This window comes from Drosophila montana, unplaced genomic scaffold (genome assembly GCF_035044405.1).
Source record: "Drosophila montana isolate Dmon_TW-CO22-7 unplaced genomic scaffold, ASM3504440v1 contig_402_1, whole genome shotgun sequence".
NCBI classification, from domain to species: Eukaryota; Metazoa; Arthropoda; class Insecta; order Diptera; family Drosophilidae; genus Drosophila; species Drosophila montana.
The window spans coordinates 3,326,976-3,340,604 of record NW_026998739.1 but is presented as its reverse complement, the minus strand read 5'-3'; the positions used below and the strand labels follow the sequence as shown (position 1 = coordinate 3,340,604).

General features: G+C 40.9%; 3 protein-coding genes across 5 annotated transcripts; all 3 read left to right on the top strand.

The window, feature by feature from the left end:
* Nucleotide 1: 1 nt before the first annotated feature.
* On the top strand, nucleotides 2-7,934 carry LOC135438855 (paramyosin-like). 2 transcript variants are annotated; one of them, XM_064697384.1, is made up of 9 exons: nucleotides 2-250; nucleotides 339-805; nucleotides 863-1,764; nucleotides 1,879-2,034; nucleotides 3,377-6,608; nucleotides 6,670-6,897; nucleotides 6,962-7,082; nucleotides 7,147-7,637; nucleotides 7,697-7,934. In XM_064697384.1, the coding sequence occupies exons 1-9, from the start codon at nucleotides 118-120 to the stop codon at nucleotides 7,838-7,840; spliced, it is 5,874 nt and encodes a 1,957-aa protein (XP_064553454.1). In that variant the 5' UTR covers nucleotides 2-117; the 3' UTR covers nucleotides 7,841-7,934. The 2 variants fall into 2 exon arrangements, with proteins under 2 accessions (XP_064553454.1, XP_064553455.1); XM_064697385.1 differs by lacking the exons at nucleotides 2-250; nucleotides 339-805; nucleotides 863-1,764; nucleotides 1,879-2,034 and adding an exon at nucleotides 2,678-2,824.
* A 431-nt stretch (nucleotides 7,935-8,365) lies between these two features.
* LOC135439302 (general transcriptional corepressor trfA) lies at nucleotides 8,366-10,147 on the top strand. 2 transcript variants are annotated; one of them, XM_064698006.1, is made up of 4 exons: nucleotides 8,366-8,471; nucleotides 8,729-8,820; nucleotides 8,910-9,008; nucleotides 9,087-10,147. In XM_064698006.1, exons 1-4 carry the CDS (start codon nucleotides 8,454-8,456, stop codon nucleotides 9,757-9,759), a joined length of 882 nt encoding a protein of 293 aa, XP_064554076.1. In that variant the 5' UTR covers nucleotides 8,366-8,453; the 3' UTR covers nucleotides 9,760-10,147. The 2 variants fall into 2 exon arrangements, with proteins under 2 accessions (XP_064554076.1, XP_064554077.1); XM_064698007.1 differs by lacking the exon at nucleotides 8,910-9,008.
* Nucleotides 10,148-10,470: 323 nt separating this feature from the next.
* Nucleotides 10,471-11,982, top strand: Ppt2 (palmitoyl-protein thioesterase 2). The gene is made up of 6 exons (XM_064697357.1): nucleotides 10,471-10,657; nucleotides 10,763-10,862; nucleotides 10,916-10,957; nucleotides 11,021-11,128; nucleotides 11,198-11,471; nucleotides 11,528-11,982. The coding sequence occupies exons 1-6, from the start codon at nucleotides 10,526-10,528 to the stop codon at nucleotides 11,724-11,726; spliced, it is 855 nt and encodes a 284-aa protein (XP_064553427.1). The 5' UTR covers nucleotides 10,471-10,525; the 3' UTR covers nucleotides 11,727-11,982.
* Nucleotides 11,983-13,629: the final 1,647 nt, after the last annotated feature.

Genomic DNA, 13,629 nt, shown 5'->3' with positions numbered 1-13,629 from the left:
AGAAGCACCGCGAAGCGGCATTTGTTCGAATAAACTGTAAATGTTTTGTGCAAACTATTATTCCTGTCGTTAAGTGTCGTTCTCCATTTTAATAATTGTTACCTGTACGTTGTTGAAATGTCTGCAAAGAGCGCCTTACAAGTCTGCATCAAGGTGCGCCCCTGCGAGCAAGGCCAAACCACATTGTGGCAAGTGAAGGACCGACGGGCAATTCAACTCATCGACAGCCAGGCCGATCCCTGTGTGTTTGGTAAGCCAACGGCCGAACGAGCAGGAGCCAATGACTGACAGCTGTCGCTGATGGCCGTTGAACTTTTTTTTCTTTAAATATTTTGCAGATTATGTTTTCGATCAGGAATCAAATAATCAAATTGTATTCGACTGCATGGCCAAGCATATCGTGGAAGCCTGCATGAAGGGCTTTAATGGAACCATTTTCGCTTACGGCCAAACGTCGTCGGGTAAAACATACACCATGATGGGCGATGAAGCCAATCCGGGAGTCATGGTACTGGCAGCAAAGGAAATATTCAAGCAGATTGCCCGGCACACCGATCGGGACTTTTTGCTACGTGTTGGTTACATAGAGATTTACAATGAGAAAATCTATGACTTGCTGAACAAGAAGAATCAAGACCTAAAGATACACGAAAGCAACGGCATGGTCCATGTCAATTGCGAGGAGTGCATCATTACCAGCGAGGAGGATCTGCTGCAGTTCCTCTGCATGGGCAACAAGGAGCGCACTGTGGCGGAAACCCAAATGAACGAGCGCTCCAGCCGTTCGCATGCCATATTTCGCATTGTAAGCTTTATTTTAGTAAACTATCTCTACATTTACATTTATATTACTGACCCGCAGATAATCGAATCGCGCAAAACCGATCGTAATGACGACGACGCTGTTATTCAAAGCTTGCTGAATCTGGTGGATCTGGCCGGCTCGGAGCGAGCCGATCAGACGGGTGCGCGTGGGGCACGTCTTAAGGAAGGCGGGCACATAAATAAGAGTTTGCATTTTCTAAGCAACGTCATCAAGAGCTTGGCTGAGAATGAGGAAAACAAATATGTCAACTTCCGTGATTCAAAGCTGACCCGTATATTGCAGGCGTCACTGGGAGGCAATGCTTTTACCTCTATTATATGTAGTATTAAGCCATCAATAATGGAAGAATCTCAATCGACATTGAATTTCGCCATGCGTGCGAAGAAAATACGTTTAAAACCACAATTGAATGAAATTGTATCGGATGCGACCATGATGAAGCGTCTTGAGCGCGAAATTAAGGAGCTCAAAGATCGCTTAGCTGAAGAACAGCGTAGAAATGAGAGCCAGATAAAAGTTCATTTGTTGGAGCAAAGAATCAAAATTGACTCGTTGAAAATAATTACCAGCAACACAATTGCGGATAAGCGTAATAAGAATCGGCGACGCACTTGGTGTCCAGCCACATCAAATCCGGAGCCAGCGCCCATTGATGAGGCGCATGCTTTAAATTCAAATGGATCGGGTGGCTCAAATGGTCAGCACAAGCTTTCCGGTCTGCCTAAACCAAGTTTCTACCCATCGACTTCCTACATGAAGCACCAGCCCTTCAACGCGCCTAAGACTGTAAACATAATGAAATCTCTTGAGATAACAGAGGAGGAATTCAAACCGGCCGTTGATTACAACTTTGGAGATGTACCAGACGCGATGCTTACAAGCCGCATCTTGCCCCCGCTAACCTTAACGCCACGCGTGGCTCAAACTGGCGAACAAGGGTAAGTGTAGCAACTTCAAAAAGATCAGCAAATCATTTTCATTGCGCTTTCATGACAATCACAACCAAATGCATGCTCTCATTTGCTTCCACCACGCACAAATTCCATGTATAGTAAGGAAATGATTGAACGTGATCTGGTAGAACTGACAACATTCGAGAAGCTAGAACAGAACATAAATTTAGAGTGGGAAAGTCTAAACCAAAACTATGTTGCGGCTACAGCTCAAGTTGACGAGCTTCAGTCCGAGCGGCTAAGTCTGATGCAGCGGTGAGTGTACTTAATATAAGCTGTCACTTGTCTTTTAATGGGCTTCGTTAACTTTTTAACTAAAGTATTGGACCAATTATAATTAATGTTAATATACTAACTAAATTTATGTAATAGGCTTCAGTTGCAATGAACAAAAGACAATATCTAATATCGTTAATTCCATTCAAATAGTTTTCATTTGTATCAATATCTTGTCAATCCCACAATTTGCGGTTCGCTTTCAATTTGAATGTAAGTTCACCACTTCAGGTGCGCGTGAAAAATCACAAACTCAACTCGTGGTGGGCTTTTGTAAGATCTCTTCTATTTCGTAGCGTTCAATATGCGTCGTCTTTCTGCATCAGTCGCCGTGAACGACGTGAGCAAGTAGCATGCGCGAGCTCAAAGCTGGAAGATAAAGAAATGCTTATAACCCACTCACGCAATATTGTTTTGCGCTTTGTTTTGATAGCGCTGGAATACATAGGTAATGGGAGCCAGTTTCGCGAATAATTTCGGCCCTGCCGTCTGACGCTCTGCGATGGCAACGGCGAATTTGATAAGCAAACGATCTTAAATCCATTTGGCGACGTCGTCGATAAATTGTTGCTCAATAATTTGTACCCATAAGTTGAGTTTATTTTGAACTTCGCTGTCGAATAGCCCACACAGTTCCGCGCCGCCGCACCTTCTGTTCGCATGCGTCGGTCGATGACGTCTTCAGTTGATTTACCTACTCTATTCCTGATTCTCAAAACGTGACTCTGATGTAACTCTCAATTAAATTGGGCTACAATCGAACGAGTGTGTGAGTAAAATTTACATGAACAAAAGCCATTGCAATAGCGCAGCAAATATCTTTAAGTTTGTAAATAGTCGTCTACGCATATGTGTGTGAGTGCTGTGTGTGTCTATTTTTTATAGCTGCGACCTCAGCTGGAATACTGTCTGTCAGCGTCTGCAGCTGCAGTCTCTATTTTTAGGGAGCTCGCTATAATTAATTGTCCAAATGCTGGTTCCGTAAAAGTTGGACCCGATTGCAACTATTCTTTATGTTGTGCATTTCATACAGACCTAAAACTATTTATAGATAATATAATCAATATAAGCAAGTATTGACTGTCGCTATTGGTTTATACCAACTTTTCTTTTTCACATAATATATAACTATACATTTTTTATTTACACCAATTCAATTGAAAACAAGCTAGGAGACATAACAAATTGCTGTTGTTTGAAGAAAACTATGTATGTGGAATGTTGGGCTTGAGAACTAAATACAAATTCGCACTTGCATGCATAAATACCATAGCATAACGAATCCAGCTATACTTATTTTGATTATTTTTGCCTTTTCCAGGTGTGAAACCCTTCAGGCCGAGGTAGATGCTCTGGGCAAGTCACAGCAAACAGCTGATACAAAAATAGAGGAATACGAAGAGCAACTGAAGTTGCTGAAGCAAACGATTGAAAGGCTGGAGATGGAAAATCGTTCTGCTGTCGGATTGGAATTTCAGTTTCAAACCCATAAAACGAAATCAAAGCTCCGAGAGAATGAGCTGTTATCGGTGCTCTCCGAAAAGGAAGAGGCCATTGTCAACTTGGAAAAGACGCTCAAGGAATTGTCCAAGGATGTGCTGCGCAACAGTAAGGAGGATCAAATGCGTTCCATGTGTCCAGAACTGGAAACCAGCTGCGAGCGTATCTGTGATAAATGTATAGACCTGGAACGCCTGTTGCAGGAGTACAAAAATGCGGCACCCAATGGTGACGCTGCGCAGTCCATTGACTGTAAATGCGAGCAACTGCGTTCAGAAATCGCCAACACGCGTGCACAGCTGGAGAGCGTGCAGAACGCCTACAAGCAGATGACTAGTGATATGGCTGAAAAGTCGGAGCTGTACGACCGTCTGAGCCGCGATGTTATTTCTGCTGAGGAAGCCAAGGGTTTGCTGCAGGAGAAATGCGACGATCTGGAGAACGCGCAACAGCGTCACGATCAGATCATACAAAGCATGCAGGCGGAGTATGATGCCATACAAGAAAAATATCAGAAACTGCAGCAAGATTATGAGACTCTTGAACGCACATCAGCAGCCACGGAGGAGCAACATAAAAAGCTGCAAAGCCAAAATGTAAGTTTGCAGCAAGAAATCACCACATTAAAGGAATCTTTCGAGCAGATACAACAAACGCTCATGCAGACGACAAATTCAGATAGCAGCGCGAAGGCAACGATTGTCGAGCAATTGAAGGCGCACAATGAGGAGCTCATGGAGAACCTGGCTCAATTGGAGGCCAAATACGGTGAGATGCAACGCGAATACGAGGATTTGTCCAATCAGTTAATTGAGAGCATGCAAGACGGTGATAGCTTGCGGGATCAGTGCAGCGCGCTGCAAGAGGAGCTGCAGCAGCAACAGGTGGCAGCAAAAAGCGCAGAAGAAAACGAGCAGAGAACACAACAGCTGCTTGCACATATTGCTAGGCTAGAAAGCGAAGTTGCTGAGAAAAATACGCTTATAGATGCCACCGAAGGCACAATTAACGAGATGCGTGAACAAATGACTAATTTGGAGTCGGCGCTACTGGAAAAGTCAGTGATAGTCAACAAAGTGGAGGACTATCAGCGGCAGATCGAATCGCTCGAGAAGCAGCACGCCGAAATGACTATGGTCTGCGAGGAGCTGCAAGAGAAGGTCAAAGAGAACACCATCAATGAGAGTCTGCTCATGTCCAATAGTACACAAACTCTGATGAGCGACGACAGCGTGCCCCAGCAAGAAATCGAAGCACTTAAAACCAGATTGTCTGATTTGAATGCAGAACTTAATGGGCTACATGCGCAAATTCAACAAAAGGATGACTTAATAGAAAAAATTCAGTCCGAGCTACAGGAGTTAAATGAACGCTGCATATCCATGGATGTGCTGCAAGTGGAACTGCAAGCGAATGCCCGACAAAACCAACAGCTTCTTGATCGACAGGCTTCCAAATTGACGGACGATGCAAATCGCATCGACAAACTCCAGGAATCCAATGCGCAGTTGCTAGAACGTAGCATCAAGGCTGAAGAAATGGTTGAAATCTTTAAACAGCGTCTTTCGCTGGCGGCAGAAGTAGAGTGCTCCAAGGATCAATACGAGAAACGTCTCAACGACATGCAAATTGCTCTTGATAATGCGAAGAAGGAGTTCGAGTTGAAGGAGAAGGAGAATAAGGATCACCTTGACAATGTCAAGCTCGAGTACTTACAGAAAATTGAGATCAGCGAGACTGAGTATCGAGGAAATATGCGCAAATACAATATTGAATGGGAGGAAAGCAAGGATCGCTACGAAACAACTTTAGAAAAGCTGCAAAAGCAATTGTCCTCGTCCGAGGAGCGTTGTAACAAACTTTGTGCTGAAAATGAGTCGGACCTGTTATCTGTCAAAGCAGCAAATGAACAATTGGTTAAAGAAAAACACGAGCTGGAATCATTATATGACGAAAGCCAAAAGCTAGTGCAGCAGATACAAGCTAAATTGTGCATCAAGCAAAAGGACGAAGAGAAAGATCGCGAAATGGTAACGTCTTCGAATCATAATTTCCAAGAGCTGCTTAAGAAATATGAGATGCAAATGCATGAGTACGAAGAGCTCAAGAGTAAGCATCAGCTAAGCTTGGATAGTCTTAAGCAAGAGAAGAGCTCATTACAGTTCGACGTTGATGAAAGCAAACTGACAATAAAACGCTTAACTAATGACCTACAAGCAGAGCAGCAGAAGTGGCAACAGCAAGCGAGCTTGGCGCAACAGTTGGGCGTTGAACTGGAAGCCAATGCTGCCGAGAAAGCTGAATATTTGGAAAAAGTCGAAACTTTGAATAACAAGATTGAGGATCTGGCAGAAAAGCTAAAGCAGGCAACATTAAAGGCTGTCGATTTTGATAAGCTTGTGGTCGAGCATACACAAGTCAAATTGCTTCTGTCCGAATCAAACGATCTCAATGAGAATTTGTCTCAGAAGGTGCAAAATCTCGAAAGTGAATTGCTGCAGGCTCAAACTGAGTTAACAACTCAACGGGATATACTTCAACGCCTGCAATCAGAATTGGAGACAACTTTGCTTCTAAAGAGCAACGCCTGCTCCGAGCAGTCCAGCTTGACAGACAAGCTAAGAGAACTGGAGGCAACAATATGCGAACAGGCTAACCAATTTGAACACAAATTGAAAGAGTTACAATGCTCAAAGAACGAGCTACAGTTGAAGCTGGACTCATTGCTGACTCAAAAGGTGGAGCTGGAAACAACCAACCACAAGCTCACAGTCAAATTGAAGAATGTGTTGAACTTGCAAAATCTTTTGGAAAAGGAACGTGAACACAATGCCCAACTGCAAAAGAGCAATGCTGAACTGCAGTCCAAGATAGAAGACAAGGAAACCACCTCGGATACTCTGAGCGAAGCCTTGCAGCAACAAAAAATAGCTTCCGCTCAATTGGAGGATCGCCTAGCAGCAGCTACTACGGAAGCCAATAGAAATGCTGACGAATTGCGAAGTCAAATTGAAACGTTGCAAAAGGAAGTTGATAAACTATGCTCTGTAGTGGTAGGTAACCATAAAAGATTTATAATATTTGTATATGCATATCTAATAATCGTGCATACAGAAAACCAACAAAGCCAACTTCGATGCTGAACGAATTCGGCTGGATGGTACAATTTCGAGTCTGCTGGAGGATAAACGGAACTTAGAGGAAAAACTCTGCACGACCAATGAGATTCTCAAGAAGGTGGAGACGGATTTAAGGAACAGCAATAATTCGTTTGAATCAAATGCTTCAAATACCTCGCCTATTACCAGAAAGAGTTTGGATCGTGATCCTAACCAGCCTAGGGTAAGTTCTTTGGTAAAGCTCACAATTACCCAAATCATTTCTAAATGCTTACCTTTGCTTATAGAAATCCTTAAGCTTGGAGTCTGAGGTTCGAAGAAATCGAAGAATAAGCACACACGACGAGCGGCGTCGACAGTCTTATTGGAATGATTCGCGACATGTGTCATGCATGACAGACCCCGTAGGTGAGTGGCAAAAACTAGCAAAACTTTAGCTCGAATCAATCAATTAACAAAATTTCACACTTAGATAATAATTGTAACTGTGCTGTACTCGATCGGAAGCTGCAGGATTGCCAACGCGAGCTGTTCATACGGGAGAGTATGGTGACTGCATTAAACATTGAATTAAAGAACCATCCGCTCAAGGAGGAGACAGCAATATTAAAAAGACGTCTCCAGGAGGAGCAGGCCAAGGCGCGTGATGAAATCAAGCGCTTGAAGCAAAAGAACATAGATCTTATGAATAAGGTGCACACATATACAGCATCTGCAGCCATCTCAGCCAGTGCCCATCCCGCAACCACAGTTTCAGCCAAGCAGACAACTGTGGAGACGCAAACGGATTCCAACTTGGAGACGATTGTAAGAAAAACAAATGAGAAATACAATGACTGTTTGCAACTATGTCGCCATCGGTATAATAAAATTAGAGATTTGGAAGAGAGGCTGAAACAAAATGAAAATAACGATACTTCCAACATTTCTTCCCAGACAGCTGGTCAAATTAGCGCACTTAAGGTATGTTTTTATACGTGTCAAATTTCATCAGCCTTACTACAAATTTGTTATGATTTCAGTCCCAATTGGAGTCGCAGAAGAAAGAAATTCTTACACTCACCAATAAATATGAATTCGCCAAAAGAGCACTTAAAATGCGCCGAGATGAAAATAATGAGCTGCGGCAAGTCGCTGGCACCGACGTTCCAGCATCCTCTAAATAAGTCAACTGTTTTTTTCGTAGTATTATATCGTTAAGTGATTAAGTGATGTGTATATATATTTAAGTGTGTTTATTAAAACGTTTAAATTTCAAAATTAATATAGAATAGAAAGGAGCAAGAGCGGGAGACAAAAAAGCCAGGAGCGCCACAGCCGGTTCCCTTCGATATTCAAGCATTCATTAATTTGCATTTAACATAATAGGGACAAAATTTAAACAAATATATTAAGGCGCGAATGTCTAGCATTATTTCCAGATAAACACATCTCGACTGAGATGCAGGTGCCTGAGGGATGGAAGCCAGGAGCGCTACAGCCGGTTCCCTTCGATATTCAAGCAGTCATTAATTTGCAATTAACATAATAGGGACATATTTTAAACAAATTTATTAAGGCGCGCATGTCTGGCATTATTTCCATGTGAACACATCTCGACTAAGATGCGGATGTGCCTGATGGAAACACTGAAAGTCGATTTGTAAATAGTAGCGATAACAAAATGCGATTAATTTAGAGTTCAAGGGTTGCAGTGATAACTTATCGAGCGTCTATCGTTCGACCACCACACTTATATTAAATCTTGTATTAAAAAAAGTTATTCTGCTTAAGTGGGCTATGAATTCGGCAACAAAGGTATGTTTAAAGTAGTCGCAGCTAACTAGTTGCGTCTCAAGCGTATCTCTGAATTACAAAGCGGCATTTAATATGTTCGGAAAATTGGCGGCTGTACGTCGCTGTCAGTTCGTCTCACTCCTTCGGCTACGAATGATAGCGAAATTTGTTTGCTTTATGGGGCGAGAAGGCGCGTTTGTTTTGAATTTGCAACGCATGCAAGCACGAACAACAGCTGCCACAAATGCATCTAAAATTTTGTTCACTTGTCTGCGCAGGTTGGGGAGATTTTCACGGCAGCTGGTCAAGCATTCAGCAGGCTCGGCGATTTGACAATGCAATTACATCCAAATGCGGAATCTCCGTCCGGGTAAGTGAGAGTCGGCTGCAATAACGTAGGAAGCTGCGCTAATAAACCCTAAACTGATTTCATGTTCCCTCGCTATGCCACGCGTACAGTAAATGGACAGACGAGGAAATCGACATGTTACACTCGTCCATAATGCGCTTCTCGGACGATCTGAGTAAAATCAGTCTAAGCATTAAAAATCGCACAGTGTAAGTCAAACCATAGCGAGAGAACATGACATAGCCTAGCACAGTTGTTCAAGCACAATCTTCGCTTTCTCCTCGTAGCTCCCAAATACGACAAGCTCTAAAGAAGAAAGCGTTCGAGGATGCTGGTATACCGGCGAAACAGGTGCCCGTTCAGCAAGTGCAACACGTCATACAAACAGTTCAGCAATTGCCCATTGTCCAGCAACATCACGTATTCAAGTCACACATCATACAACAACAGCCGCAGCAGCAGCAACCCAAGCAGATCATATTGCAGCCACAGACAACAACGACAACTGTGACTATCAAACAGTTTCAGCAAATGCAACAGCAAAAGGCCGCCGCCCTGGCTGCTGCACAGGCAGCTGCAGCGGCCAATACGCCGACCATCACAGAAAACATCATCATACAGCAACCCACATCAACGACGGCAGTGGCGGTGCAACAGCCGCAGCAACAGCAGCAACCTCACGCAGTCGTGGCAACGTCTGCGACACAACAGATTATTGTGCCTGCCGCCACCACAGTATTGTCACCAAGTGCAGCAGTTGGTGCCGTTGTGGTTGCCGACGATGTCGTCAGCACCACATCCACACCAACAACAGCAACAAATGCGGGCCTGAAATGTGGGCCCGATGTTTCGATGACCCTTAATCGCATCAACGTGCAGGAGAATGAAGTCGACGTTGAGGAGTGCCTTCCCGCGGAGGTTGTCAAGCTGGACTTTGTCAGCGAGGAGGTGGCAGGGTGAAGTTTGCTCGCAGCTAATGCTGAAGCATCGCCCGGCCTGGTCGAGGACTTCTATTACTAGTAATAATGTTAAAACAGCTGCAGAATTACATAAAAGTAAATCCCTTATATGGCAGACCACACTGGCCTCATCTGTTAAATGTTGTCAAATTTGATATACCTTCTATTTAACCCTGAAATCGTAATTTAATGACGCATTGTAAAAGTGAAAGCATAATATCTAAACTGCCGCAAAGCGTTTAGATAAGTTTTCTTGTATGAAAATGTAACAATAGAGACATGTATTAAATTGTTTGCCGCACCTAGATCTAAATTTAAGAAGAGATTCAATAGTGCAAAGTACATAAATTTCTTGTAAGTTGAAAATGAATAAATGAGCAGAACAATAACTTACAACTTTTTATATGATCAAATGAAAATTGTTAAATTACTTTTTTATGGACATAAGCCTAAGAAATAACATAATGCATTGTTATTTCTAATCGCTCTGATGCATATGTGGTATTTAAACTACAGATGATATATAACAAGAAACACTAGCCAGATTGCAAGTTTTATTTCCATGGTTAATATATTGTGCTTCGAAACAATTGAAATTTTGCTTGAGCTGCATACCAATTTTGGTTTGATACTGTTGGTTAACATAAAATAGATATGCTCCTCCGTTAACAGTATGTTTATGTTACTCCTCAGTTAACAGTTTATGTGCGTATGTAAATAAAATATTTGCAAAAATAGTTTAAACGCATATTGTTTGGAGAGCAAAAATGAGGATAAAGCACTTGCTAATAGTGTGCATGTACTTTATTGGATCTCTGGCATACAGACCAGTAGTAATAATCCATGGTATTCTGTCGGGAGCCGAATCTATGACACTTCTGGTGCGACATATTGAGAAGGTAAGTGGGACCTTTCTTTGTTATTGTTTATGCCCCCTATGGCGAATTCAAAGTCAATCTGACAACGCAATAAAAGAATTCCTGAATGTTCTTCTTTATATTTAGCTGCATCCGGGTACAGTTGTGTACAATTGTGATAAGTTCAGTGGTTGGTACAGCCTGGAGAATGCCTGGCGGCAAGTGGAACAGATCAGGGACTACATAGGTAAGCGAGCGTAGTTTTAAAGCAGATCTATTTATTGATTTATTATATCGTAGGTCAAATCGGAAAGCTACATCCAGAGGGGATCATCGTGTTAGGTTTGTTTTCATTAGATAGGTATAAATGGATGTATGTATAGGTGCAATTTTAATTCTACACAGGCTACTCGCAAGGAGGACTCTTGGCAAGGGCGGCAATACAAAGTCTATCCAATCACAATGTCAAAACCTTTATATCGTTATCATCACCCCAAGCGGGTCAATACGGAAGTATAATAAACATAAATATATGTGATCAGCGATTAGATATATACATATATGGTTGTCTTATCTTTACAGCTAGTTTCTTGCACCTAATCTTTCCGGATCTTGCGGCGAAGACGGCCTTCGAACTATTTTACTCTAGGGTGGGTCAACACACATCTGTGGGTGGCTACTGGAACGACCCGAATGAGCAAGCATTGTACATGCAATATAGTGAATTCTTGCCCTTAATTAATAATGAAAAGATTAGCTCCAATTCAACATCATTTAAAATGGGCATGGAACGGCTAAATAAGCTAGTCCTGATCGGAGGACCCAATGATGACGTTATTACGCCTTGGCAGTCCAGGTAAGATATTTTATATAATTAACATAGTGAACCATAGTTAATTTTTTGACTTTTAGCCATTTCAGCTATTTTAATGAGTCATTGGATGTGGTCCCGTTTTATAAGCTACCAATATACATGAATGACTCTATCGGCTTGAAAACTTTGTTAGAGGACGAAAGACTAATTATTATTGTCAAGCCCTTTGTACATCATCTCTCGTGGCACACCAACAAGAGAGTTATCAATGAAGTTATAATGCCATATCTGGATTGAACAGATTTATCTAAAGCGAGCAGAAGGCTGTGATTGGAATGGTTAAACATTCAATTTTGAACTGATATGAATAAGTATACACAATACACCGTACAGGTGTATATGACCTAAAAGCTGTATACTGTCTGCTTTCTTAGAACAATTAACTACTTATGGGGTTTTATTGTTACAAATAGAAAATATTTTGAATGGTACAAGCAATATTTTATGATAATAGAGATTAAGACTACAATCGAAATAAATAATGTAATTCGTATTTAACAAATCTTTTCAAAAAATTGTGCAACGTCGGGCGGTACATTAAAATTAAAGGGGAAGATCTAAAAAAACGTTCCTTAGCAATCCAACTGATTGGAAGCATTTGATTGTCTTAATAACATCTATAGACGAATAAGAAACGGTACTTACATACATACGTAGTTCCCGCCAGATTAAAAGCAAATTGCGCGCGCTTCAGCATTTCAAGACATACATTGCTTTTGAATGATTAAACTTATTTTTTATACACATTTTCTTGTTAATTAAATAAAAACACAGCACTACATAAGCACACGAAAAGAAAATTAAAAAAAAAGACACTTTGTGGATGGAGCTCACTTCTTAATTTGCGAAGTACCGTACCGTACCGAACAAGCCATCTTTTTTTTTTGCCAATTGCGCGCGCTTACGAATTTCACGACCTACCAACCACTGCATATATTAAACTTATTTCTCATTACTAAATTTTTAGTGAAATTGAATGCAAACACAGCACTAAATACACAAAACAAACACACGAAAAGAAATTAAAAAAAAAGGCAAATTGTAAATGGAGCTCCCTCTAAAATTTAAGTAGTGCTGCCATACTTTATATGAACGAACCGCCTTTTTGCAAATTGCGCGCGCTTAAAAATTTCATGCCATACCACCTACTGCATACATTACTTTTGAATGATTCAACCTTTTTTTTTCTTAAAAAAACATTTTTGTGAAATTGAACACAGCACTGCATACGCTCACGAAAAGAAAATTAAAAAAAAAGGCACTTTGTACATGGAGCTCCTTCGAAAATTTAAGTAGTGCTGCCATACTTTATATGAACGAGCCACCTTTTTTTGCGAATTGGGCGCGCTTAAGAATTTCGTGACATACCAACTATTGCATATATTGATTTGAATGATTAAACTTATTTTCTTTAAATATGTTTGTGAAATTGAACACAAACACAGCACTAAATACACTAAACAAATAAATGATTAAACTTATTTTTCACTAATAAAATTTTGTGGTATTCAATGCAGAAACAACACTGAATAAAATCTACAAAAAAAAACACACGAACAAAATTTACACAAATACACTGTAGATGGAGCTGGCTCCAAAATTGAAGAAGCGCTACCGTACTTTGTACGAAGAAGCCATTTTTTTTTTTTTGCAAATTTCTCGCACTTCAGACGTATAATTAACAACTGAATATATTGCTTTGGAATGCTTAAAATACACTTTAATACACTTCAGAGAAATTTAATGCAGACATAGCATTAAGTACAAGCTACATAGTTACCAAATACGTTTTAAAAAAAGGCACCTTGTATGTTTTTAAACAGAGCTGCCATAGTTTGTGTTTGTGATCAACCCATTTCACCTTTAGAGAGATCGCGCGCTTTGGATTTTTCTCAGTAAACTAACTAATGCACATATTGTTTTTGTAGGACCAAACTGGCTTTAAGTTATGAATTATAAAGTTTAATATTAACACATTTCATATAAGCTACAGTGTATACACACTTAATTCACGAAGAATGCACTAGTTGAAGCTCAGGTTTGACCAGATCATATTAAAAGTTAACCAGCGCTGCCATACTTTGTATTTGTGAACAAACCATTTTTTCTGTCCTAATTGCGCGCAGTTTAATTTTTCCAT

Coding starts and splice junctions, on each gene's coding strand:
- LOC135438855 (XM_064697384.1), top strand. CDS start 118: ATGTCTGCAAAGAGCGCCTTACAAGTCTGCATCAAGGTGCGCCCCTGC. Junction 251..338: donor GGCCGATCCCTGTGTGTTTG/GTAAGCCAACGG, acceptor AATATTTTGCAG/ATTATGTTTTCGATCAGGAA. Junction 2,035..3,376: donor CGGCTAAGTCTGATGCAGCG/GTGAGTGTACTT, acceptor TGCCTTTTCCAG/GTGTGAAACCCTTCAGGCCG.
- LOC135439302 (XM_064698006.1), top strand. Junction 8,821..8,909: donor AATGCGGAATCTCCGTCCGG/GTAAGTGAGAGT, acceptor CCACGCGTACAG/TAAATGGACAGACGAGGAAA. Junction 9,009..9,086: donor AGCATTAAAAATCGCACAGT/GTAAGTCAAACC, acceptor TTCTCCTCGTAG/CTCCCAAATACGACAAGCTC.
- Ppt2 (XM_064697357.1), top strand. CDS start 10,526: ATGAGGATAAAGCACTTGCTAATAGTGTGCATGTACTTTATTGGATCT. Junction 10,863..10,915: donor ACAGATCAGGGACTACATAG/GTAAGCGAGCGT, acceptor ATTATATCGTAG/GTCAAATCGGAAAGCTACAT. Junction 10,958..11,020: donor AGAGGGGATCATCGTGTTAG/GTTTGTTTTCAT, acceptor AATTCTACACAG/GCTACTCGCAAGGAGGACTC.